We start from the raw sequence: 24,530 nt of genomic DNA on the forward strand, positions 1-24,530 counted from the left end.
GAAAATTGTGAAGGGAGAGAGGGAGAAAAGTTGTCGAGAAGGCGCTGCCTGATGAAAGCCGGGTATGGGCCTCTTGCAGGGGCGCCCCAGGTCACTGAGCGCCGGCGGGGTGGGGGCATGGGGGCGGCATGGCGGGGGCGGAGGAGGGGAGCCTTCTTAGAACCATCCCGGCGCGCCTTCCTTCTCTGCCTCCTGCGGGCGAGGAGCTCCCTTTGGCCGAGGACCGAGGCTGGCCCCCCCGCCCCTCCCCCAGGACTGGAGGCCTTCCTGCGTGGGCGCCTCGCTCACCGCACACTCCTGGAAGCAACGCTTAACCCTTCATTTCCTGGCTGACAGCTTCTGGGAGGGCAAGGCTGTCCCCAGGAGGGAGACAGAGCGGGTGACGTGGGGACCACTGAAGGGATTAAGGAGCAAGAAGCACGGTTGAAGGGACGCACCCAAGCCGAGACAGCCTGGGCCTGGCGAGGTGGCTGCGTGCGTGCGACAGGGGTTGCCACTGGTGCTGGGCTGTTTGCGCTTGCACGGCTGGGGTTTTCCGGGGTGAGTTGTCCATTTCTGGCAACTATCCACCCTCCTCCCCCCAAAGAAAAAAGGGAACCTGGGTGATTGCTTTGATCCACCTTCCTCAGGGGCCTGGGGCCTAGAGAGACCCGTGCCCACCCCGGGGACCTCGGGTCGCCTCTGGTTGCCAGGAGGAGCCAGGAGTCCAGGGAAGTCCCTAGGCTCCGCCCCTTACTCGGATGGGCCTTTGCGGCAAATGCTCCGCTCCCAGTGACCTCGGTTGGGAGCCACAGCGGGGCTGGGAGTATTCACTGCCCTTCCGCAGGGACCAGAGGCGGATGTCGAGGGAAGGTGGCGGCTTGGGCGGCCCCTGCCTCTGAGTGGCTCAGCAGGCACTCAGCGGGCGCCAGCACCAAGGACAGGGCCGGGGCCTCCACAGCCTGCCCTCCTCGCCCTCCCTCCTCTGACACGGTCCCAGGGCCTCTGGAGGCGCTGCGGGCGGCCGCCCTCAGGCTGCTGAGGATATGGGGAGGGCTCCCGAGGCTCATTCAAGAGCCAGAAAAGCCCAGGGCCTGCGAAGAGGTAATTACAGCAAGGAGGCCTCCTGGGTACCATTCCAGAGTGGGCCTTCTGTCCTGCGCCTGTCACTTACTCAACTTGGAGCATGGCTGATGGCGCATCGGTGAAATGGAGAGATTATCGGGCTCTTTGGTGTCTAGGGATGAACTAAGCACTGTAGTGGCCAGAGAAAATGCCATCTTCCCTGGCTGGTTGAGCCCTGTTGCCTCTCCCCTGCAGCCTTCTTTGACACCTCTCTCCCAGCCACATTCAGCCCTGGCCTAAGGCGCCTTCATACCGATGTGTGGCAGTTGGAGGTGCCTTGCTGCTGAGGGCAGGGGCCCTGCTTGGTTTATCTGCCCCCTCCCCCATATACGCAGATGGTGGTCTGACCCATGATGCCTGTGCAATTCGGAAGGAAGGAAGGCATAAGTCACGCTCCTATCCCTCCCAGAAGCGCCAGAGTGGTGGTGGTGGGGGGTGGGGGGCAGTAAAGAGAGGAAAACATGTCAGTGGGCCAGAGCCACAGTGCTGAATGCGAAACTGCAATATTATTTTTCAGCCCTTGCAGGGTGGGGCTTCCCTCCTCTAGCCCAGCCCAGCCCAGAGCCTGCAAGTTTTGGTCGGTTGTCTCCCTGTGTTTATTTATTTCCACACTCCTGCTTGATACTCTGTTATAAAGACAAATGGAACCTGACACGCAGCTGACATTTGGTGAGGAATTTTTTATTTTTAAACAAGTGAAGGGGAAAAAGCCATCTTGAAACTTTCTCTTAACAGAGACCCGTTTCCTCAGGAACCTACCATTCCCTAAATCCCTGCCTGCCACAGGCCCCTGCTCCTGGCACAAGGCACCGGCTTTATAAACACATCCCGTTTGTACCTCCACCCTTTGATAAGCTGCAGCATCTCTCCACGCTCTTTCATAAAGCAGCGCGGTATTTTCACAGGCTCATGAAACATTCAGGCAGCCTCAACATCTTACTTTCTGCTGCCTCTCTGCAGCAGGCTGCTCCCTGAGCCATCCCTGTCCTCTATAACGTCCTGGGTCTATCTCCCTGTCTCCCTGTCCGTCTATCTCTTCCTCTCCCCGACTCTTTTTTTCTCCTGTGCTTTCTGAGTGGTGCAGATGCTTAGTGTGTGATTGCCTGCTTATGTGACCCGTGAGGGTTGAGGACAGCTCTTGGTTAACAGTTGCATGGCGGGCATGCAAGGAGCATTGCACACGTACATATGCTGTGCATACCCGGCGGGGCCTGTTCTGGGTTGGGGACCCACAGACAGACGAGTCACCTCCCTTCAAGAAATACCACGTGACACAGACTGATTTGGTGTATAAAATAGACATTTTTAAGTGCAATGCACTTAGTAAATTAGTTTGCTATCACAGTTTCTCCAACACATAGACTGACACCAAAACATGCCTTAGAGGGAGGCTGGAATAATAAAGAGTATAAAGTCTGTTAGTTTATTTGTAGCTCAGGGCGAGCTCACAGTCTATCAGTTGCATTTTGAAAAGTGTGGCCAGGGTCTAGGTGGAAGGAGTCGTTCTGGATGCGTCTTGCCTGGGTACCACGGGAGTCCCCCTCTTGGCCTGGGAAAGGACCATCCACCATCTTTAATTTAGGGGCCTAGGGATGTGCTCCACTGTGTGATAGGACTCCTACAGAAATTACAAGTGCTAAGTGGACAAGTATGTTTTCTCCCAAAGCAAAGGCCACCTCTTGGGTGCAGGGAGCTTGGTGTCATCAGGCCTCTGATCCTGGCCCTTACCTGTAAGACACGTGGGGGCCTTGACTGTTCTGGTCAGGCCCAGGCGTCCTTCTGGTTTCTTCCTGGTCTCTAGACAGACCAGCAGCTAGAGGTGGTCTCCTTGCCCCTCCTCTCCCTCCTCACTGCTGCTGCCCCTGCCAACTCACTGCACTCGAAACATTGACAAGGCTGTGGTATCGAAGGCTCTGCAGTCAGGGGAAAGGGCAGAAGAACAAGGGATGGGGTGCTCTCCTCTGTGGGGAGTGTTGCCCTTGTGGGTAGAGAAAGCTGCGGCTTGGGGAAGCTTTTTAGAAGTGAAAAGCAGTCTTCCCTTGGATCTGTCTCCACTCCTTCCGTGTAGGTTGGGGCCAGGTCTCGTGGGTTCCACTTGAGAGGTGGGTTGTAACTTGCTGGCGTCAACTTGAGTTGGAGGTCCTCAGCCTCCGTGGTTTCCTCTTAGGACCAAGAGCCAAGCACTTGCTACTGCAAGTTTTCTTTTAAGGTTTAATTATTTGTGCTCAGAACATATTCCCAGCAGAAAAAAGAAAGAGGAAGAATATATGTATTTTTAGCAGGAATTTACTTGCTTATTGCTTTGGTTAGCGGCTGTGCTGAGAGCTTTCTCCCAAGACTCCAGAAGAACAGAGGCCTAGGCGGAGCAACTGCTCTGTACCTGGCCGTCTCCCTACTGGACCTACCGCTGGTCATCAGCTCTGTATGCGCAGGTCTCTGCTTGGCTAGCTGCTCCATATTTGGGGAGGTGAGCCCACCCTTCCTTGAACGCTGGGCTGTGAGTGGAAGCCAGCTGGCGAGGAAGGTGGCCGGGTATGTCTATTTTAGCCCTTTTAGAAAATAATCCCATTTGCAGGCAAGGAAACTGCCTGAGCATAGAAAGCTGCCACCAGCCCCTGAACAGTTTCAAGTCCTTGTTTGGGGGCCCGGTTGAGATCATAACATGTATCTTTTGTGCCAGAGAGAAGAATCCTGTGTGCCAAGGCATCTTGTCTTGCTCCAAAATTCTCCCTCCATCAAAACAAACAAACAAAGGTAACCCGGATCTCCAGATCAGATTCTCTTCTGCAGGGCCACCAATACAGTAGCGGAGGCAGTGTACCACGCAAACAAAGGGCACATTCAGAGTTCTGCCCTTGAGCAGCCTGAACACCATGGACTGCAGTCCTTCTCATCCACGTCTCCTTGTCTATGACACCAGGTGAGACTCAGGGATGAAGATGGCAGGAATGGTGTCCCTGGAATCCAGGTGCTTCTCCTGCCCTTGCTCTCATCCTGCAGTTCACATCCTTGGACACCAAGCAAATGCCGATTCCTGGGCCAGGCTCATGTCTCTGGATCGTTTGCTTTTAGGCAACGGTCATGAGAACATGGAGGAGCAGGCTATCCTCAGCAATGAGATTTTTGATGGAAAAATGGGAACCTCTTTTGGAGCCAAAGGACATAGGGTTTCCTTGTATTAGGAAGGTCCACAATTTGGAGAAAGATTTAAAGCAAGTACAAACACCCTGGTACCTTTAGAAATCATTTCTCACTAAACTTTCATAGCTCCAAACTCTTAATGCAAATTAGAGGTTTCTCTCCTGGATTACATCAAAAACAACTCCTATTTTTCTGGAACTTTTGAGGGCTGGGGGGCTGGCTGAAGCTCCAGGGTCTGTTCCTAAGAGCTTCTGGGCACCTTGGAATCAAGCACCTGCTGGTGACCTCTTCTTCCCCACCCCACCCCAGCCCACCCCACTTTTTAAAAAGCAATGGCAAGAAGGGCTTTGTAGCTTTTTGTTTTCAGCAGCGAGGTGTGAGGATGACTTCTTAATGTATCATCTGGGAGAGCCACACACACTGGTATGTCCCGACGTTACCCGTCACCTTGAGATCCGAGCAAAAAAAGGAAACCCAGAATATGCTTCAAACTGGGTGCGTGCACAGGCTCCTGGTGGGCTCTGCAAAGCCTAATGACTTGGTGTTGACACCTGCCCTTCACCCTGGAGGTGTGGCTGAGTCTTCACTCAGTTAGTTAGTTTCCTTATTCATGGGAGGTTCTGAGGTTGTACATCTTGGCAGCTCCCCACTCCCATCAAGCTGATTCTTACAAGAATCACCCTTTGCCCATGGGCACACACAGTTACATGCACATTGAAATGGAAGTGACTTCTGAGCAAGGCGGTATGTCAGTTACCTTTCTGAGCTCTTAAAGCCCATCAGGGCTGGCCGCACAACCTGTGGGTGTGGTGAGTGGATTCGGCCTGCACCTGCTGGCTGGTGGGCAGGCTCTGTGCAGGGACAGCCTGAGGCCAGAGCTGACCTCTGATGGTGGCAGGGTTGCCTGCAGCATACCGCTGGGGAGGGTGTGCACCCTTCCCAGCCTTGTCACCCAGGGCAGGCTCTGGAACCTCAGTTTACCCTGCTGAGAAGCAGGGACTGCTGCGTGGATCAGGCAATCTATGTAAAGCCGCTGATGTGGTGAGTGGGACCCTTCCCTGGGGCTATCCACCTAGTAGAGGAACAAGCATGTTGCTAGGGTTAGGAAGGGTCAGGGTTAAGGAGTGGATCCAAACTGTTCCCTGTGAGTATAATTATGATGCTGCTTTAATAGAGCTCTGCTTTAAAAGATAAACTTGCAGATGCAAGGATGGAAACAACCCTTAGCATGTCTCTATAGAGAGGTTGGGGTCTGAGGGGATCCTCACTCTCTTGGGTGGCCTGGAAGGGCTCCCTGGAGCAGCCCCCAGCAGCTCATGTCCTTAGGAACACCCCGAAGCCAGGCAGAAAGAAGTGAGGTCCTGTCTGTGGGGCCGTGGACTCGGTTGTTACCCTGGTCAGGCCATCCAGGGGATAACGGGGCTCCTGCCTGTGCTGTGTCCCCTCAGTGGGCCCAGTGTGCTCTCCCCATGCCTCCACTGCCAGCGGGGTGTCAAGAGTACCACAAAGAGGCCAGGGCAGGGTGTCTCACGTCTATAATCCCAGCACTTTGGGAGGCCGAGGCAGGGAATCACCTGAGGTCAGGAGCTCAAGCCCAGCCTGGTCAACATGGTGAAACCCCGTCTATACTAAAAGTACAAAAAACTCGCTGGGTATGATGGTGCACACCTATAATCCCAGCTGCTCAGGAGGCTGAGGCAGGAGAATCACTTGAACCTGGGAGGTGTAGGTTGCAGTGAGCCAAGATCATACCGCTGCACTCCAGTCTGGGCAACAGAGCAAGACTCCGTCTAAAAAAAAAAAAAAAAAAGAGTAGCACAAGGAGAGAGGGGCACTGCAGCAGATCCTCTTGCTTTTGCAAAGGGAGTGGCATTGGATCATCAGAGATGAAGCTCCAGACCATGCCAGCTGGATTTCCCATGAGGGAGAGGAAAGGAAGCAGGATCATGGCCTCCCTCCCCCAGCCCTTCCCGGGCTCCTCTGAGCCTATAGTTTGCTGCCACATTGCTTACCGCGCAGGCTGAGGGATTCCGGCTCACCCCTGCCTTCCATGTGGATATGTTTTTGGATCTCAGTTCTCAACCCATGAAAAACCGAAGCACAGCTTTGCAAAGCCCACTAGAAAATAAAAACAAAGTGTGTGCTTTTATTCTTTCTGGAGTACTGACTATCATTGATGTCACGCCATTAGGCACAGCTGGGGGCCCCACGGCAGGGACAGGTGAAGTGGAACTAGAGACCCGAGGGGTTGCTTCCACAGGCTCCTTGTAGACCTGGGACGGGGCATGTGGTTCACCGGCCTCCCTGGCTGCGTGCCCCCAGCTGCTGGGGAGAAGACTGACAGTGGTTGATTGTGTTCCTCGCAGGGGTGCTATCCAAGGGTACATTATTCAAGTATTTTGGAATCTTAGCAGAAAAGAGAAGAAATTTAAGGTGAGAATTACTGTTGTCAGTGGCGTAACATTATAATCAACACTCCCAGACAGCCAATGCTGTGTCGAGCTTTATCGTCCAGAAGTCTGTTTGATATCTTGACAGCTGGGAACCTTCAGCTGATGGCCAAAGGGCGGGAGGGAGAGCAGGTGGACGATGGCCTGTGTTTGATGGGGGAGCCTGTTACCCTTTTCCTTACCATTAAAGCCTTGTGACGTTGTCTGGGACAACTTTATGGGACGATTAAAGGCCGTCTTCCAGCGGGTACATTTTTCTTTCTCACTGGCAGATCTCATCCTAGGACAGCTGAGAAGGATATACCTAGAATCTGCATGCTTTTAACTCTGTCAGCATCCCCGGGCCACGGACAGGAGACTTTCTGCAGATCTGCACTTTGTGTTGGAAAATACGTCTGCTTGTGTGTGTGCATCGGCAGCATTGCCATAACCAGCATTCACTTTCCTGACTTGCCCAGGCTGCAGCATGCAAGATGAGTGTAGCATGGGTACCTCCCCGCCTCTTGGACTTTTAAAATAGAGCCGTCTCTCCAGAACAGACGGGCACAACTAAGGCCAGGTCACTGATAACAGTATCAGTATCTACATGCTAAAGACGCAGCCCGCCCCCTTCCCATGGGGTTCTTTCCTTGGCAGAAGTCACCAAGGAGGCTGACTTTGGGAGAAGTAATTTCTCCCCCTTCCGGATATGTTTTGCTTAAAACCTAAGAAGAAAACTCACAAGACCAGACTAGGAAAATTTCAGCCCCCAAGGATAATTTTTCAGAAAGTAATGAGCACTGGAAAATGAGGGCTATAAAGGAAGTCTTTAGGTAATAATCATAACTATAATGTTCACCACTTTGAAGTGCATTAATATATACTAAAATTACAGAAAATATTAAGTCTGCTGCAGGGGAAGGGGGCGTGCTTTGGAGCTTGTGGCTAAACCTCCTGGACCAGCTCTGTTCTCCGGGCCACAGCTGGGGCTATGTGGCCCCTGGCCTGTCCCTGCCCTCACAGAGACACCCACCCTAAGCGAGGATCCTGTGCCCCTAGCTGGGGTCCAGTTGCAGACACCGTGAATGCGGGATGGAGAAGCAGTACCCCCTGCAGCGGGCTCCTTTTGGGGCTGTGATGTTTTATAGCCTGGCAAGGGAATGCCAAGACTCCCTGAGGGTCTGGCTCACTTTATCAGGGTCCTGCTGCTTGAGAGCAGGAGCCTGGGAGGCGAGGTGTGTAGACACCCCAGCCGGGGCCCCTCGAGGCTGCAGTCGGGCTGAGGCATTCATTCCTCTGCAGGGGCCCCGGGGCGGGAGTAGCGGGAGCATGGCCATGTCGGCTGCCTGCTTTCTCCTGCTGCCTGGCTCTCTCTGTTCCCCTCCTGACCCCCTTCTGCCTCTCCTGCGTTCCCCTTCCTCACTCCCCTCCTTCACCTTCAGAGCCAGCGGACTTCTCCAGGCTGCACGCAGGCGAGGGGCTGGCAATTGCAGGTCAAGCAGGCTCAGCTCGGAGCAGTGGGAGGAAAGATTTACGGTTCCTCCCTGCCCTGCTTGATGGACAATTAAAGCCGTGCACGGTTGGAGGAGAGCAGTGTCGTGAAGAGTCAGGATGGTCAGAATAAATCAGTCACCTCCACTTAGACGGCTGAGCTAGACTGCTTCCCGGGGCCTTCGAGGTGGGAGCCCCCTGGGGTGTGGATTTGAAGGTTCCTGAATGGACTGTTCAAGGGTTTGACATACTCTGAGCTCCATCAGAGTCAGAGCCTGAAGACCCCAGGGGTCTCCTCACAAATGGGGCATGTGCTGTAGGGAATTAAGGGAAAATTCTGGATAATGTGTTTAGAGGGCATTTTGTCTCCATGGTATCTGGCATCTGCAAGAGCCTCAAACCTGAATGTTTGGAAGTCAGGATAGTGGACCCCCACCTGCAAGCAGAGCGTGTGCACACATGTGCTTGTGCACATGTATGTGTGCACAGGTGCGTGCATATCAGTGCACACATGTGCACATGTGTAGATTGTACATGCATGTGCCTGTGGGTAGAGTGTGTACACAGGCATGCATGTGCATCCTGTATGTGTGCATGTGTGTGCATGTATGTGCACGTGCACAAGTGTGTTTCTGCATTGGTGTGTGTACCCACATGTACCTGTGTGCATGCATGAGCATATGTGTGTGTCATACATGTGTGAGCACATGTGTGTGTCATGTATGGGTACTGGTGCTTGCCTCTTGGACATCGCAGGCTCCACTTGTGTCTTTAAACACACACGCCCCTCTGCAAGGCTGCCGGGAGCTGGGCTTCTGAGCATCCGCCAAGCCCTGCGGCCGTCCTTCTTCATTTGTTCTGTGTGTTATTTCAGTACCTTGAAGACTCCGGCAATTTCCTCAAGGAAACTTTGTCTTTGTGGAAATGAGATGCCAGCACTCCTCGGCCCTCCCACTGGCTAATTGATGATACGATCCCGCGTGGGAGACTTGCCATTCCTGGAAACGCTCTTTATTTCCTGGCCCCCCCCCAGCCCCCTGCCCGCCATCGTCTGATTTCTACGAGCTGCTGCACGTGAGGTGCAGGGCCAGGCATTTGCTGTGACTCAGCCCATGTGCCAGGCCTTTCATTAACTTGGATACTACAATTATGTGTGCCAAGAGACTGCGAGGGCCATTTAGGATTTTTCTCCCTTTAAGAAAATATTCCTTTTTCCCCAGCCAGGTAGCCCAGCCCTTTGCCTCTGCGGCTGTGGCCCAAGCACTCCTCAGCTCTCCCGGCACCAACCTGCAACAAACTCGGGGGGCTGTGGCTCCTCCATGGTTCTGTCGGAGGTGCTCAGCGGGTGGTCAAGGCAGCCTGCCCTTGGGAGCCGCAGGATGTGGCCTGCTGCGGCAGCTTCACGGTCACGGCACGAATAGCAGCATGCGTGCTTTTGTGCCTGTGTGAGCACATGCACACCCCATCGGCACACGCGAGGATGACGTTTGGCACAGAACACCTGCTGCTGTGGCCTGCACAGAGAAGGGCTGACCCCAGGACAGCGGCTCCCATTCGCCTCCACCAAGGCCAGCTGGACCCTTCAAGGGACCCTGAGAATCTCTGAGTGTGGGCAGTGGGGTCATGTCGTGCGGGGGTGGAGTTGCACGGGTCTCCTGTGCACCTACACACGCATGCTGGCCAGCATATTAGTATGTTCGCAGGGGTAGCCTGACCCTCTTCCCCCACTTAGGAGATGTGTGCGTGGAAACTTGCCCCCGTGGGTGTCTTGGGATGAATATTGGGGATCCTGGTGGATCTGGATTGCAGAGTAGCTGGGCACTGTAAGAGTTCCTGTAAATGTTGGGTCTCCTGGGGAGGGGGAGGCATGGAGCACTTCTCACTTCTGTGGGTGGGTGGAAGGTTGGGGAGGGGCCACACTGGCTCAAGGTCACCCCACAGGGAGCAACCTAATCTGAGGACAGACCTGCCTGGGACTCTGTGGAACTGAGAGGAGACACTTGCTTCCCCCTTCCAAGGTCATGAGATTCTGGGGACACGGGCTGCCTTCCATACGGTACCCACAAAGCTCATTAAAAGCACCATTCAGAGGCCTTGTTATCTCAAAAAGGAAGGCAAGAGTCCAACCCACTAAGCACCAAATAACAACTCAACAACTCAAAAACTTATTTTTTTAAACTTCCTGGAGTTGCCATGGTTACTTGCATGGTCCCTGCGTCTCTGTTGCTCTACGTGGAGCTGCTTGGAGGAGGAATTAAAGCCTCCAAGGTTCACCCCTTGGAAGGGTCTGTTTATGCTCCTCTGTGGAGGAAAAGAGCTGGAGAAGGTAGGGATCTTCCAGGACCATGGGATGTGATTTTCCAACATCGCACTTCGGAGATGCTGGAGACAGAATTTGTCTCCCACGCTAAAATAATTATAGCCAGGAGAACAGAGAATACATCATTCTAAGTTAAGGTCCTTAACAACGAGGAGGGTGTGTGCGCGTGTGCATGTGTGTGCGCATGTGTGCACATGTGTGCATGTATGTGCATGTGCATGAGTGTGTGTGCATGTGTGTGCGTGTGCATGTGTGCATGTGCACAGTCGTCTCTGCATTGCCACCACCTTCCTCCTGGAGTGCTCTTTTGTACTGGCCACGTGTGTAAAGGCAGTGGCACCTGAGGCCCCTGCACCTGTTGGTCACCCTCCAGCAGGCAGCGCTCCTGCTTCTGTGGCTTGTGCCCAGGCAACGCTATTGGAAGGCAGATTTCTGCAGCAGGATTTTGGGGAGAATTGCTAGTGAGGGATGGTGGAAAGAGGGTGGGTCAAGGAGGAATAAAGAAGCCAAGACTCCTTCTGATCAGGCTCCTCTCTGCTCTTCAGATTGTGGGGTTCCATCCTCCTACCTGCCGTGGCTCCATGGGAAGTCCCAGGACCCAGATGTGGCCCATGCAGTCCAAAAATTAGCTGCAAAGAGGAGAGTCCGTGCTGTGGGCCAGCTGTTTGCCCTAAATGCCCCCTGCCTAGGGTCTGATTGTTTCTCCCCCATGGGATGGACAGAGTGGCAGGTCATTTCCACTTTGGGGGCCCTGCAGCCCCAGTGGCTTTTGGGGGTGTCTGCTCCCTGCTGGCCACAGGGTGAGTCTGTCCTCCCTCCTGGGAAAGGCAGGAGCCAACCCCTGCCTATGGGGGGTACTTAGTAGGTGACCGTGGATGCAGAGGCTGAAATCAGGCAGTACCTTCTAAGTGTCGGGCTGTAGTGACAGGTGAGGAGGGCCTTCCCTGGCCCTTCTTGTCCAAGGTGGTCTCAACCTCTCCCTCTGTTTCCCACCTCACTAGGGCATCCCTTCCTCCTGTCAGGCAGGGCAAAGTGCCCCCCAGCGCTCGTGCTGGGCCACAAGGCCACACACAGGACGACGGCAGAGGGCTCATTCTTGGCCAGGGCTCTTGTTGTTTTCCCTTGTGCCTCCTCTTTCTGCCCTGGGTGGAGGCGGGCAGAAAGCCCTTCTACAAGTCTGTAGGAGGACTGTGTCTGTCTTGCCATCTTACCCGGCCAACACTCTCTCATTCCCAATGCAAACCGGAGTCCCTGGAGCACAGCTGGGCTGGCAAGACCAGATTCCCCAATTTGAGGCCAGCCTTGCTTTTCCACGGCTGGGATATTTTAGCAGCAAGACAGGAGGTGATCTCAGGCTCCTGCATCTCCTTTTTGGCAAACTCACGAGCTCGCAGTGTGAGGGCAGGTGCTTTCTCCAGGAAGCATTTCAGGTGAATGTGTGTGGCAGCCACGGAGGTCTCCCTTGTGAAGTCCTTTCTTACGTGTGGCCAGCAGGAGGGAGGCCTTGGCCAGGGGTGACCCCAGCATTTCTCTTGCAGTGTCCTAGGAGGGGCGTGGCTCGTTAAGTAGACGGTGAAGGCCAACGGGAAGGTTTTGGATCCTTCTATCAACACGGAACATAGCGAAGCCATAGGTTATCACTGGGTGTATCTAAGGCGGTGAGCAAGTGGGACGTACTGACGTAGACAGGCACGCAGAGGACATGAGAAGCATCCACAAAGCCTCCCTCTGGGCCTGATGTCAGCACCTGCTTCCCATAGCACTTTCTGGGAGCTGTAATCAGCACTGAGAAGGAAGAGCAAAAAATCACAGATCCTGGTGGGCGTCTGCAGCTCCATCTCCCGTATTGGGCTGTAAGTGCTTCGCAGGCAGGGGCTGCAGCTGATCCATGTCTTCCCAGAGCACCTAGCATGGCTGTCTGCTCATAGTCCATTCTCAATCAACATTTGTTGAATTCTGACAGCTGGTTGGGGGGCAGGGGCCTTTGTGGCTCATTAGCTCTGTGGCCTGGCTGGGCCCACGGTGGGTGGCCCTGGTGGGTTTCCGTGCCTTGGTTATTTCTGTCTCTAGAGGCTCCACTGAGAAGGGGTAGGAGGGTGTGCCGGAGGCCCTGGCCCACCCCTGGCTGGTGCTGGGCACACTCTCTGCCTGCTGATCAGAGAGCCCCAGGGCCTGGGGGCAGAGGGCTGTCAGAGGAACAAGGACCCCGCTGATCTGCAGGAAAGCCACTGTGGTTTCTGGCCCAGAGAGGAAATGGGCCCTGGTTCTGCCCTGAGGGTTCAGTTGGGCTCTGCATCAGCCCCAGGAGCTTCTTCCCCTCCTTCCTTGGAAGTGAACCTTGGAGCGTGTGCAATTGTTTCCCAGAACCAGAGTCAGCTGCCAAATAGAGCAGACTGCCTCTGAAAGGGGGGTCTCAGATGTCTCTTTGAGCCACCCCTCTTTCCTGGGCTTGGAATGAGGAGTAGATAAGAGGGAGGAAAAAGTACCAGGAAGGTTCTGGATTGCTCTAGAAGATGCCAGATAATTCTGGAAGATATCCTGAGGCTCCTCCAGATGTGTGACCCTGGGGCCAGCTGCATCCTTCGGAGCGTAATGTACCCCGTCCACAGGGGAGTACGCTCGTGATTATTGATGCTAATGGAAAACAGAAGTGGAATGGATAATTCAAGATGGCAGATGAATCAATATTATTTATATTTAGCTTGTGAATGCGCTGCATATTTCTCCGCTGGCAGATTGGGCTTCACAATTATGTTTTGCAGAATCCAAGAATCTGCTGCCCACGGGCCAAGGGCTGCCACCTTGCTCTTCCTCTAGGAGGGTTTTTGGAATGCATAGGAGCCCCTCGTGACTTGGCGGCCGGCTTAGAGGGAGACGCCAGGTCCGTCCTCCCCTCTGCGCGGCTGGCATGCCACTTCCCACAGGTCTCCCCGCTGCTAACACACTCCCTGCAGCAGGGGATTGGTTAAAAGCGTTCAAGAGAGAATGGCCTATTCATACACACGGTGGGTTTTAGGTAGCTGCTTTCCATGGATGTGGAAAGAGATCCACAGTCCATTTTCGTGGAAAAGAAAGACGGCAGAACCGTCAGGGTGATTTAATCCTAAAGCATGTGGACCTGGTGCACTGTCTCATCTTCATCTGGTATTCTCAGTGCTTAGCCCAGTGCCTGGCACAAAGCAGGTTCCCAGCGAGCGGTTGCTGAGTGAGCATGTTCTTCGCTGGGGCACGGTGGGGCTCAGTGGGAGGATCGAGTTCCTGGGCTGGGGACCCAAGTCTGCTCCAGGGAGCTGCGTGTCTGCGTGCCGGTTTCTTTCTGGCAAACTTGACCTTGCACCTTGGTGGCCCCATTATGGTCAGCCTCGGCACACCTGGAAAGTGGCTCCTTTCTCTCAATACCGATGGCTCTCCAGGCGGGGGTGGGGGTCATTCCTCCTGTTACTCTAAGGGTGGGATGGGAAGTGTCATCCCAGGGAGGGGATCAGCGTCTTCTGAGGGCGTGTCCTCAGGGCTCCGTTCTTGGTCAGCACTTGTGCCAAATGTGGTCCAGTCTGGTCTCCTCTATGGGGACCCAGTAAATGCAAACCTTCTGGCCCTCTGTGTGGCACCCACAGGGGATGGAGGATAAGAGGAACCACACGTGAAAACTCAGAAATTCCCAGTGGAGGCTTCTGAGGGTGGCTTCCGGGGCATGCCGAGGGTGGGGAAGTGCTGAGTGGGTGCTTCCTTGTATGTTCAGGGGTGCCCCTGGAAGGCCTCGCAGCTGCCTACACCCCCAGTCCCTGGACACCAGAACCTTTGACATCCAAGTTTAAAAAAATGGCCTCTGATTTATAAGGTGCCTTATGTTAGACGTCACATTGATGTACAGTTCTGTATTTAAAAAATTGGCTCTGCTCACACTGCCCTCGAGGAAGAGTGCTGTTGGGTCCTGCAGTCCCAGGGACAGGAACAAGAACCTCAAGGTGCTGGGTTTGTGTGGCTCGAGTCCTCCCTGCGCAGGGGCCGGGCTGCACAGCCAGATTTAGGCCCGGGTGGCCCTGGAGTGGACAGCTTCTGAAGTCAGCATGTGGGAGGCAGAGCCTGGAGGGGGCTGGCTGTTGGTGTGAACAGGAGCATCTGGGGACAGCAAGCCGTTTCCATCTCTTTCTTTGCTATGGCCTGAGGGCCCTCCAGAGGGTCAGGGCTGTGTCTTCCACTTCTTGTTTGTCCCTGCTGCCCCGCAGAGTGCCATCTCCACAGCTCCATGTGCGGAATCTTCTAGAAGAAAGACCTTGTTTCTGGACTCACCCGTCAGTCTCGAAAGTTTCCAAGGGTTTTAAAGAACATTCTAGCACCGTCTCAGCCCTTAGCTCTGAGATTCTTCTACTTCCAGTGGAGAAGGTGGGTCAGGAGGACCCACCTCTCCACTCCCTGGCACAGAGTAGGAGCTTAATCAATGTTGTGAGAATGCAGGAGGGACTGTCGCGCTGTCCTGATGAGTCAGACAGAGGCAGGTTCATTTTCCTCAATTGCGTGCTTCCTCTGTATCCCCTTGAACCTAAAAACAGCTATCTCAGGAAGAGGGAGGAGAGCGAGTTTGACTGATGGATTCCCCAGGTGCCCAAACCCTTTGGTCCAAGTGCCTCCCACCCCCAGCAAGTGCCAGCGGGTTTTGGTTTCTGTCCTGGAGCCTGCTGGTGCCATACTCTCTCAATTTCCTCTCCTGGCCCTTGGGAGCAGGGAGAACAGACGTTGGGCCGCTGCAGATGACCGACTGCCTGAGGCCAGGGCCTGAACTGGTGCCCAGTGTGCCCATCGGGTTCCGTCGCTCCCCGACTCCTCTTGTCGTTTTCAAAATCAAGACACAAAAAAGAAAACTAACATTTGCAGGAGACACAACCACATCACGAAGTTATCTAAAGTGAGCAGAGGCCGCTCCGGTCCTCAGAAATTAGATTATTTTAGAATTTCATTGAATTAAGAAAGGATTCCTCCCTCGGTGTTCCCAGATCTCTGCCCCATTCTCTGGCAGCCCCTTGCTCCACGCCCACCCTCCCATGGCCGATGAGAGATTTTCTGGCGGTGTCAAGGCAATGTGACCTGGTTCTGTAATAAGGAGGAGGCTTATTAGAATTAAGGCCTAACAGCGTTAAAAAAGCAATCTTTGCAAGATTGAGGCCACAGGGGAATTGTAAATTCTCAGCAAAGACCTCATTTAAGGATTGGAATAAAAACTCGGCATGCATGTACAGGCGTGCACACATGACGCGCCCTCCAGAAACAGACTTAGTTTACAAAAAAAGAGCTGGGAGAAGGAGGAAGGATTGGGAGCTGCCAGGGAAGGGCAGGTGGTGTCCGTCCTGGTGGGATGTGGGGTCTCCTGGGGGTGTCTGCCTGCCAAGAGTGGGCTGTGGACACACATGTTCCTCTCTTAGGGGTTTCTTCTGCACCTGCACCCCTCCCTGGAGCAGCTGCCACCCACTTCTGTCCCCCGAGAGTGGCAAGAGCCCAGTGTGGGCTGCCTTCCCTGATTCCCACCTCCGAGCACTCATGCTTTTCACCCAGTGGTTGCTGCCACTAAGCAGACTGTGGTTTGGGGTCTGCCAGGTCAGGAGTGCAGGGGGCCATGGAAGCAGGGGTGTGGGGTAGTGGGTGTGCCAGGTTCCTTCTGGGCAGGGAGAAGGGGCAGGGGAGCACACGGCTGTGGGATGAAGTCTAAGGTGCTGCCGTCATAGAGAACATTTGGGATGCACCAGGACTGCTGTACATTTTCCTGTCAAGGGCCCCATGCTGCAGTGCCCAGTCTGAAACAGACAACAGCCTTGGTTTGGGCCTGCGGGGGCCACCTTGGGAGTGGCTATCCCTGGGAGAGTCCTGGCATCCTGAGCCCACAGTCCTGGGCTCAACTCAGTGGGAGAGGAGGGAGTGTGTTCACAGCGCAGGTGGGAGTGTGGGGAGGGAACCACTCCCTGCCCCAGCCTTCCCAGGGACAGGCAGTCCACGGGGTGACCTGGAAGGTCCCCATGGATCCAGCTCCAGTTGCCGACAGGGTGACCTGTTCAATAACACTGCATAAACGCACGTACACATGCACACACTACACACATGCACACCTGTCCACACACACATGCACGCACCACATATGCACACGTGTGCACATACTACACATTCCACACATATCACACACTGCACACACCACACACGCACCCATTTACATATGCACATGTTCACACACCACACACATACACAGGCATGCATATGTGCACACACAACAATACTCCACACCCCCCCCACATACACATGCATATATGCATCCACAGACGACAATACTCCACACCCCACACACACATGCATGCATGTGTGCACATACGACAGTACTCCACACCCTGCAGACACACACACGTGCATGCATGCACACACGACAATACTTCACATCCCACACACACCACACACACACATGCATGCATACGTGCACACAAAATACTCCACCCCTGCACACACCCACACACATACACATACATGCATGTGTGCACACACTACAATACTCCACACTCTACACACACACACTGCACATACCACATATGTGCACACGTTTACATATGCCACACATCACACGTGCACACCCCTCCACACACCCTCCACATGTGCACACATAGCTTTTATTCCATCCTCATCAGGCTCCCAGATAACCTCACACCAGCTTCCTGGACTTGCTCTCAAACCAGCAATCTGTGCCCCAACCCTTGCCCCAGGCTCTGTTTTCAGGGGCTCCAAGCAAAGGCGGTGACCCTACAGAGAACACGATACTGTTTGGGGCTGAATTCCAGAGGGGACAGGAGGCCCAAGAGGAAGGAAAGACAGGGATGGGCTGGGGGTTGGGGTGGCCGCCACCTTCTGCTGGGACCTTCGGCGCTGTGCCTGGCTTTTATCACTTCAGGCTGTGCCTGGAACACAGTAGGTGCCCGATAAATGTGTACCAAGGAGTCTGGTGTCCATCGGATGGGCGCAGCCTGGCTGGGGGTTCTCCTTTTTGGTGCCAGGATTGGTCCTGGCCATGGTGTGTCTCCTGTCCCCAGGAATTCCAGAGTGGCAGCGTGGCTGTGACAACACTCTGAGTTTTGAGATGAAGGACGCCCCCGAGGCAGGTGGGCTCATTCCAGCAGTGACTTCTGAAGCCTTGGCCCCCAGTGACACCTGTGCCAGGGGGGACACATGGCAATGGGTGCCGACCCCCGGGACCACGTGACTGCCAGGTTCAGGGGGCCTCTCTGGGATCTCCCCTCGTGGAAACCTTTATTCCCCCATCCTGGCTCTTCTCCTGGACTCCTTGTTTCTGGAACAGTGAGCAGGCTTGGGAGGAAGGGGCAGCGACAGCTCCCTGCTCCCAGGGTCCCCGGCAGACACGGGAACTTCTCGTCCCTCAGAGGGCTGGGAAGCTGCTCACAGGCTTCTTTTGTGCTCCCGAGAGGTTGGATGCTTGGGGAATTCTGAGAAGTTGGCTGCAGTCTTGAGGCCCCTTCTTGGGGTTCATTGAAGATTTCTTTGAGATTTGGGGTGGGGTCCATGCTGGCTGTGTTTGATATTGTCCTCCTGGGCCTTGTGGTGATGAGAACTCTTACCCCAGGGCTGAGCTGATGTCCTTGCTTTCTCCTTTTCGTTCTGGTGAGAAAGGGGCCATCTGAACGCCAGGAGGTGGACACGCAGCATCCAGGGAGAAGGCAGGGGAAGAGGTCTGGTCTCTTGCTCCACTTTCGGTGCCAGGTGGCGAGAATGAACTTCAATGGTATCCTGGATTTTCCGCCTCCTTTCCAGGAGGAGCCCCAGCTGGGATGTCCTGGGAGGCGGACTTCCCTAGACCTCATCCCAGCCCCAGGAGACCCACAGGGAAGGCAATTTACATTTCAGGTCATTAAAAAGTAAAAAAGCAACCCAAGGGGGCTGGGAAGGAAATAACAGTCCCAAACTTGGCAACAAATAGGTTGCAATTTTTGGAAGATTTTTTGTGTGAAGAATGAGTTTCCAGCTCTGCAGGAATATCCATGTGCCTTTTAAACAAGGGGCAATTATGTGCAATCCATCTTTGCTTTTGTGGGCTTCCTAGGAAGGATTCTTGGAGTCTTTGCCTCCATCTAGCCCCCTCCCTTTTAAAACGACAGTAATGTGAAAGTTTCCAAATAATTGCTTGTCTCTTACCGCGTGCTATCTTGGCGCGTGTCTGTCCCCTATCAGGGCCTTGTCCCCTGGGGTTCTTATCCTGGGTATAGGATGGATGGGGATGGTAAAGAAGTGTGTGGCCTGGGAGGTGGGGAGGCAGTGTTGGGGCAAAGCTAAGGCACACTGAGCAGCACAGGAAGCACCCCCAAATGGGGCATTTGTCTCCCGGTCCCCCACCGCCCCTGCAGTGCCCTCCAGGGAATACATGGGGGGTGGAGGGCACCTTCCCTGCTGCCTCTTCCTCCTCTTTCCTTTTCTTCTTCTTTTTAAATCTGAGGGCTTCATTTTCCAGAATCTGTCATTTTATATAAACCTCGCACTGAGGCACATCCGTTCTCACTGCCAAATCTCCACATCAAACGCTGGTGTCCACCATTGAACTGACAGCCCTCTCCAGCATGCCCGGGCCTTGCCGAGACCTGGAAGGACAGACCCCCCCGTGGTGGGACGATGCAGGCCAAACCCACGTGGGGGTATTGGGGTATGTGGAGGGTGTCAGGGTGCATGTGACCCCTCTTCACTGCCGTTCTCCGGAGTCCCTTCCAGGGGGTCCCAGCTCCTCCCCGTGCATTTCTGGTACAGCCCCCAGGGCCTCCCGGGGAAGCTCCAGGAGCCTGGGCAGGCAGCAGGGAGGAGATTGGGAGGGAAGAGGCTACTCATTCGGGCTGAATCATGTCCTCCCAAAAAGCCATGTTGACGTCCTAACCTCCGGGACCTCAGAATGTGACCTTAGAGACAGGGTCTTCTCAGAGGGGATGGGGGGCCCTAATCCAACAGGACTGGTGTCCTTATCCGAAGGGTAAATCAGGACACAGAGGCACAAACAGGGGACGGTGATGTGGAGAGACGGAGAAGACAGCACTTGGCTGGGGTGAGCCAGCCACAGGCCACGGACACTCAGGAGAGCACCTAAAGCCAGGAGAGCCCTGGGGCGGATTCTCGCTCAGAGCCCCCAGAAGAAGCCCACCTGCCGGAGTCCACACCCAGACTCAGACGGCAGCCTGCCACAGCATGAGAGGATCCATGCTGTTGTTTGTGGCTGCCAGTGTGTAGTCCTGTGTTATGGTAGCCCCAGTGCTAATGCCCCCTCCCAGGCAGTTCCTTAAGTTCCCCACCCTTGAGCACTGCTATGCCCTGAAAGAACTGTCCAAGCTCAGGACGGGGTCTCACTATATGGCCCAGGTCCAAGCTCAGGATGGGGGTCTCACTATATGGCCCAGGTCCAAGCTCAGGATGGGGTCTCACTATATGGCCCAGGTCCAAGCTCAGGATGGGGTCTCACTATATGGCCCAGGTCCAGGCTTAGGATGGGGTCTCACTATATGGCCCAGGTCCAAGCTCAGGATGGGGTCTCGCTATATTGCCCAGGTCGAAGCTTAGGATGGGGTCTCACTATATGGCCCAGGTCCAGGCTCAGGACGGGATCTCGCTATATGGCCCAGGTCCAAGCTCAGGATGGGGTCTCACTATATTGCCGAGGTCCAAGCTCAGGATGGGTCTCGTTATATCACCCAGGTCCAAGCTCAGGACAGGTCTTCTGGGGGAGGGCCGTGCTTAAGGGTGGGGACACCTGCAGAGTGCTGTTCATTTTTAGGGAAGCAAACAGCAGTGAAGGGGGTGTGGGGTGGGCCATAGCTCAACAGATCAAAGAGAAATTGGCTTGCAAGGTTCTTCCTAACCTGGGGTGAGGGTGGTCAGTACCTTGGTCAACTATTATTTATTTTCCTGGCTGCAGCAAGGTCTGTGCTTGGCTCCTGGAGTGGCAGGAGGAGGATTTGATGCCAAGCCTGCCCTCAGGATGTTTTTTGGTCTTCATGGTGGGATGAAGCCCAGAATGTCTCCTTGCACCCAGAGTCCCCGGGGGAGAGTAAGATCAGTTATCAAGTGCATTAGAAAACACATGAGAAAATGCCCAGTCTTGGGCCTGGCTCACGTAAGGCTCAAAACCATTTGTTTATGAACATTACTGTGAGCTCCAGAGCTGGATCTGCATGGTCCAGCTCCAGCAACTGCATCCCACCTGGAAACTCCTATGCATGCCTCAAGACCCAACTCAGGCCAAGTAAGGTGGCTCATGACTGCAATCCCAGCACTTTGGGAGGCCAAGGTGGGAGGATGGATTGAGCTCAAGAGTTCAAGACCAGCAATATAGTGAGACCCCTTCTTTACAAAAACATTTTTTAAAAAGAGCCAGGCATGGTGGCATGCCTCTGTGTCCCAGCTACGCAGGAAGCTGAGGTGGGAGGATTGCTTGAGCCCAGGAGTTCAAGGTTGCAGTGAGCTATGATTGTGCCACTGCACTCCAGCCTGGGTGAGAGCCCATCTCTAAAAAGAAAAAAGACCCAACTCAAATGTTCCGTCCTCCCGTGAAGTAGCTCCATCTGCTTCCCCATGGGCTCCTTCATCTATTCTCCCACAGCCTTTCCCCCTGCCTCCAAGTGGGACCTCGATCAAGGTCCTGTGATTCCCTGGTTACATACCTGCTCCCTTCCTAGGTGCCGCTTGGTCCGAAGCTTGTGGTCTGAAGCTTTCTGGCCAGCCTGCTGCTCCGTGGGGGGACCTCGCCTGGCTGAGTGACTTGGGCAGCTTGGGGCTGAGGGTCCTGGCTGAGTGGCTCCACTGTGTTTGTAGACGATGCCGGTGTTCCCTGTTTATTCTCACCAGCCGCCTTCTCCCAAACAGGATTGGCCTGGCCATCACAACAGATAAGTCCAAGTTAGGATGAAAACAGCAGGGGCTGGGGTCCCTAGCCTTGCTGGTGTCTACTGCAAAGGACACTGGACTGCAAGGTGGAGGTCTTGGGATCAGGCTGCCGTGGACATGCTATGTAAGGTCATGCTGCCTTGGCTCCATGGAGCCTCTCCTGTGCAATGTGGGCACCACTGCTGCCCCTTACATTGCACAGGAAGGATGCCAGCACCACAGTGACCGAGTGTGGAAAGGGGCTCTCGTGACCAGCCATGCTCCCTTCTCCTCACACCACCTTCCTGTTCTCAGGGTTGCAGGGGTCTTGGAGAGTGGAGGCACCACAGGGTGGGTGGTCTAGGCCTTAATGGTTCACCTTTCTGCCTTGCGCCCACCAGTTACTCGGGCTACAGACTTCTTGGGACCGGCCAGTTATTGAGTCAATTTCCAATGGTCTTTCTTGGACCAGTTTCTGCATCTGTAGCAGCAAATCTATTTTTTATTTTACCTCCAGTGTGGAATTTTTCCCAGTTATTTTAAATAAGTTTCATTTATTTGTGCCTGGAATTCAGATAAGTATTACCAGACTTGCACAGATGCAAATTCAGAGTCATAAAGGAATATCGACAGCAGTTGCAACCACATCACCATCTCTCATGCAATCAAATGCCCTGGCTGCCGTCAGAGGAAAATGTAGCATTTGAAAAGCTGCAGGAGAATACACTCTCCAACAAACAAGATGGGCTCTCCAGAGAAACCCGGGAGAGGATGCTTCTGAGAACTCTGCAGGGACATTCGAAGCAGCTTCTGATATTTCTGATTGAAAACATATGAAAAGAGAAAACCAAACCAAAGATCTCACCAAGTAGCTCAATTACAAGCCCTACCAGAATGGATTTAGCCACATGGCTCTGTTGGGTTCTAGCTAATCCTGGGAAGCGGGATGAAGTTGAGGAACGTCTTCATGCCCCTGGGGGAAGGGTGTACCAGTCAGTGACTGCTGCATCACAAACACGCCCCAAAACGCTGTAGCTTGAAACAGCAGTTGTTGTTCTTGCTCATGAGTCTAGGGGTCATCTGGGCCCTTCTGCTGAACTGGGCCATGCTTGGCTCATCCCAGCTGGGCTTGCTGGGACCTCTGTGGTCAGCTGGCAGGGGGGCTGGAGGCCGCTGGACTTGAGACAGGTCCCTGCTTCTCCTGGCTCTTCCTTCTCCAGCAGGCTCACTCAGGCTTGCTCACACGTCCGTGCCTGGGTCCCGGGACAGAAATGGAAGTGAGCAAGGCCTGCTGAGGCCCCACCTGGAATGGGGGCACCCTCGTGTCTAGGACATCTTTTGGTCTGGAGGCCAGCCCTGATTCAAAGGGCAAGGAAGTAGACCCTGTCTCTTGGTGGAAGGAGCTACAAAGTCACATTGCAAAGGGAATGTTTCCATGGACATGTGAACAGTTGGGGCATCTCTGCACTCAGTCCACACCAGTGGCAAGCCTCCATGCTGGGAATCACCCCAGTCTGAGGGCCCCAGCCTGGGAGATGGGAAGGCTGGTTGGTGGATGCGGGAGCTCAGCCGGGGGTCAGTGCCACCAGGACAAATGAAGACTTGGTCAAAGAAGGCCTGTGTCCAGCTCCTCTCCTGTCCAGTCTCAGCTCACTGCTCGGCCCCACGGAGCCCATCCTAACCTTTCACTTTCTCTTGTCTCTTGGCCCATCAGGCTCATCTGTCCACCCTGAGTTCAGATCCTCTTGCTTCCTGGGCTCATCCTCCCTACTGGCACTTTGCTGCTGGGAGTTCCTAGAGGCATCATCCTCTTTCTTCACTCTCCCTGGGCTGGACCAGGGCTCAGCCAATACCCAAGTGCCAGCTCTTGCAGACCTCTCCTCCTGAATATTCCTAGACCTCCCCCAGGTCTTAAACATTTTTATTTTATTTTATTATTTATTTATTTATTTTTGAGATGGAGTCTCGCTGTTGTCGCCCAGGCTGGAGTGCGATGCTGTGAACTTGGCTCACTGCAACTTCTGCCTCCCAGGTTCAAGCAATTCTCCTGCCTCAGCCTCCTGAGTAGCTGGGATTACAGGCTCCTGCAACCATACCCAGCTCATTTTTCGTATTTTTAGTAGAGATGGGGTTTCACCGTGTTGGCCAGGCTGGTCTCAGACTACTGACCTTAGGTGATGCACCCGCCTCAGCCTCCCAAATTGCTGGGATTACAGGCCTGAGCCATCATCTGGCCTTTTAAAAATTTTTAATCGTTTATTTTTTTTATTCCAATGGGTTTCTGGGGAACAGGTGGTGTTTGGTTACATGAACAAGCTTTTTAGTGGTGATTTCTCAGATTTTGGTGCTCCCATCACCCCAGCAGTGTACGCTATACCCAGTGTGTCGTCTTTTATCTCTCACCACCCGCCACACTTTCCCCAGAGTCCCCAAAATCCAATGTATCGGCTGGGCGCCGTGGCTCACGCTTGTAATCCCAGCACTTTGGGAGGCTGAGGTGGGTAGATCACGAGGTCGGGAGATCGAGAGCATCCTGGCTAACACGGTGAAATCCCGTCTCTACTAAAAATACGAAAAAGTAGCTGGGTGTGGTGACGGGTGCCTGTAGTCCCAGCTACTTGGGAGGCTAAGGCAGGAGAATGGCGTGAACCCGGGAGGCGGAGCTTGCAGTGAGCTGAGATTGTGCCACTGCACTCCAGCCTGGGCGACAGAGTGAGACTCCGTCTCAAAAAAAAAAAAAAAAAAAAATCCAGTGTATCATTGTTAATCTTTGTGTCCTCATAGCTTAGCTCCCACATATGGGTGTGAACATACGATATTTGGTTTTCCATTCCTGAGTTACTTCACTTAGAATAATAGTCTCCAGTTCCATCCACGTTGCTGTGAATGCCATTATTTTGTTCCTTTTTATGGCTGAGTAGTATTCATACACACACACACATGTATATATAACATTTTCTTTATTCACTCATTGATTTGATGGGTATTTGGCCTCGTTCCGTATTTTTGTAATTGTGGATTGTGCTGCTATAAACATGCATAAGCAAATATCTTTTTTTGTATCATGACTTATTTTCCTCTGGGTAGATACCTGGTAGTGGGACTGCTGGATCAAATGGTAGTTCTACTTATAGTTCTTTAAGGAATCTCCGCACTGTTTTCCATAG

General features: G+C 53.9%; 1 protein-coding gene across 2 annotated transcripts in view; it reads left to right on the forward strand.

Moving 5' to 3' along the window:
• Positions 1-24,530, forward strand: part of LOC134758485 (histidine-rich glycoprotein-like) — a 305,440-nt gene continuing 280,910 nt past the window's right edge. For both annotated transcript variants that reach the window (XM_063706035.1, XM_063706036.1), the window contains exon 1: positions 1-24,530. This exon is cut by the window's right edge and continues 11,798 nt beyond it. Coding sequence is in view for 1 of the 2 variants with exons in the window: in XM_063706036.1 (XP_063562106.1) it covers positions 16,215-17,123 (909 nt within the window). In the remaining variant the exon portion in view is untranslated.

This window comes from Gorilla gorilla, chromosome 4, assembly GCF_029281585.2.
Source record: "Gorilla gorilla gorilla isolate KB3781 chromosome 4, NHGRI_mGorGor1-v2.1_pri, whole genome shotgun sequence".
Taxonomy (NCBI): domain Eukaryota; kingdom Metazoa; phylum Chordata; class Mammalia; order Primates; family Hominidae; genus Gorilla; species Gorilla gorilla.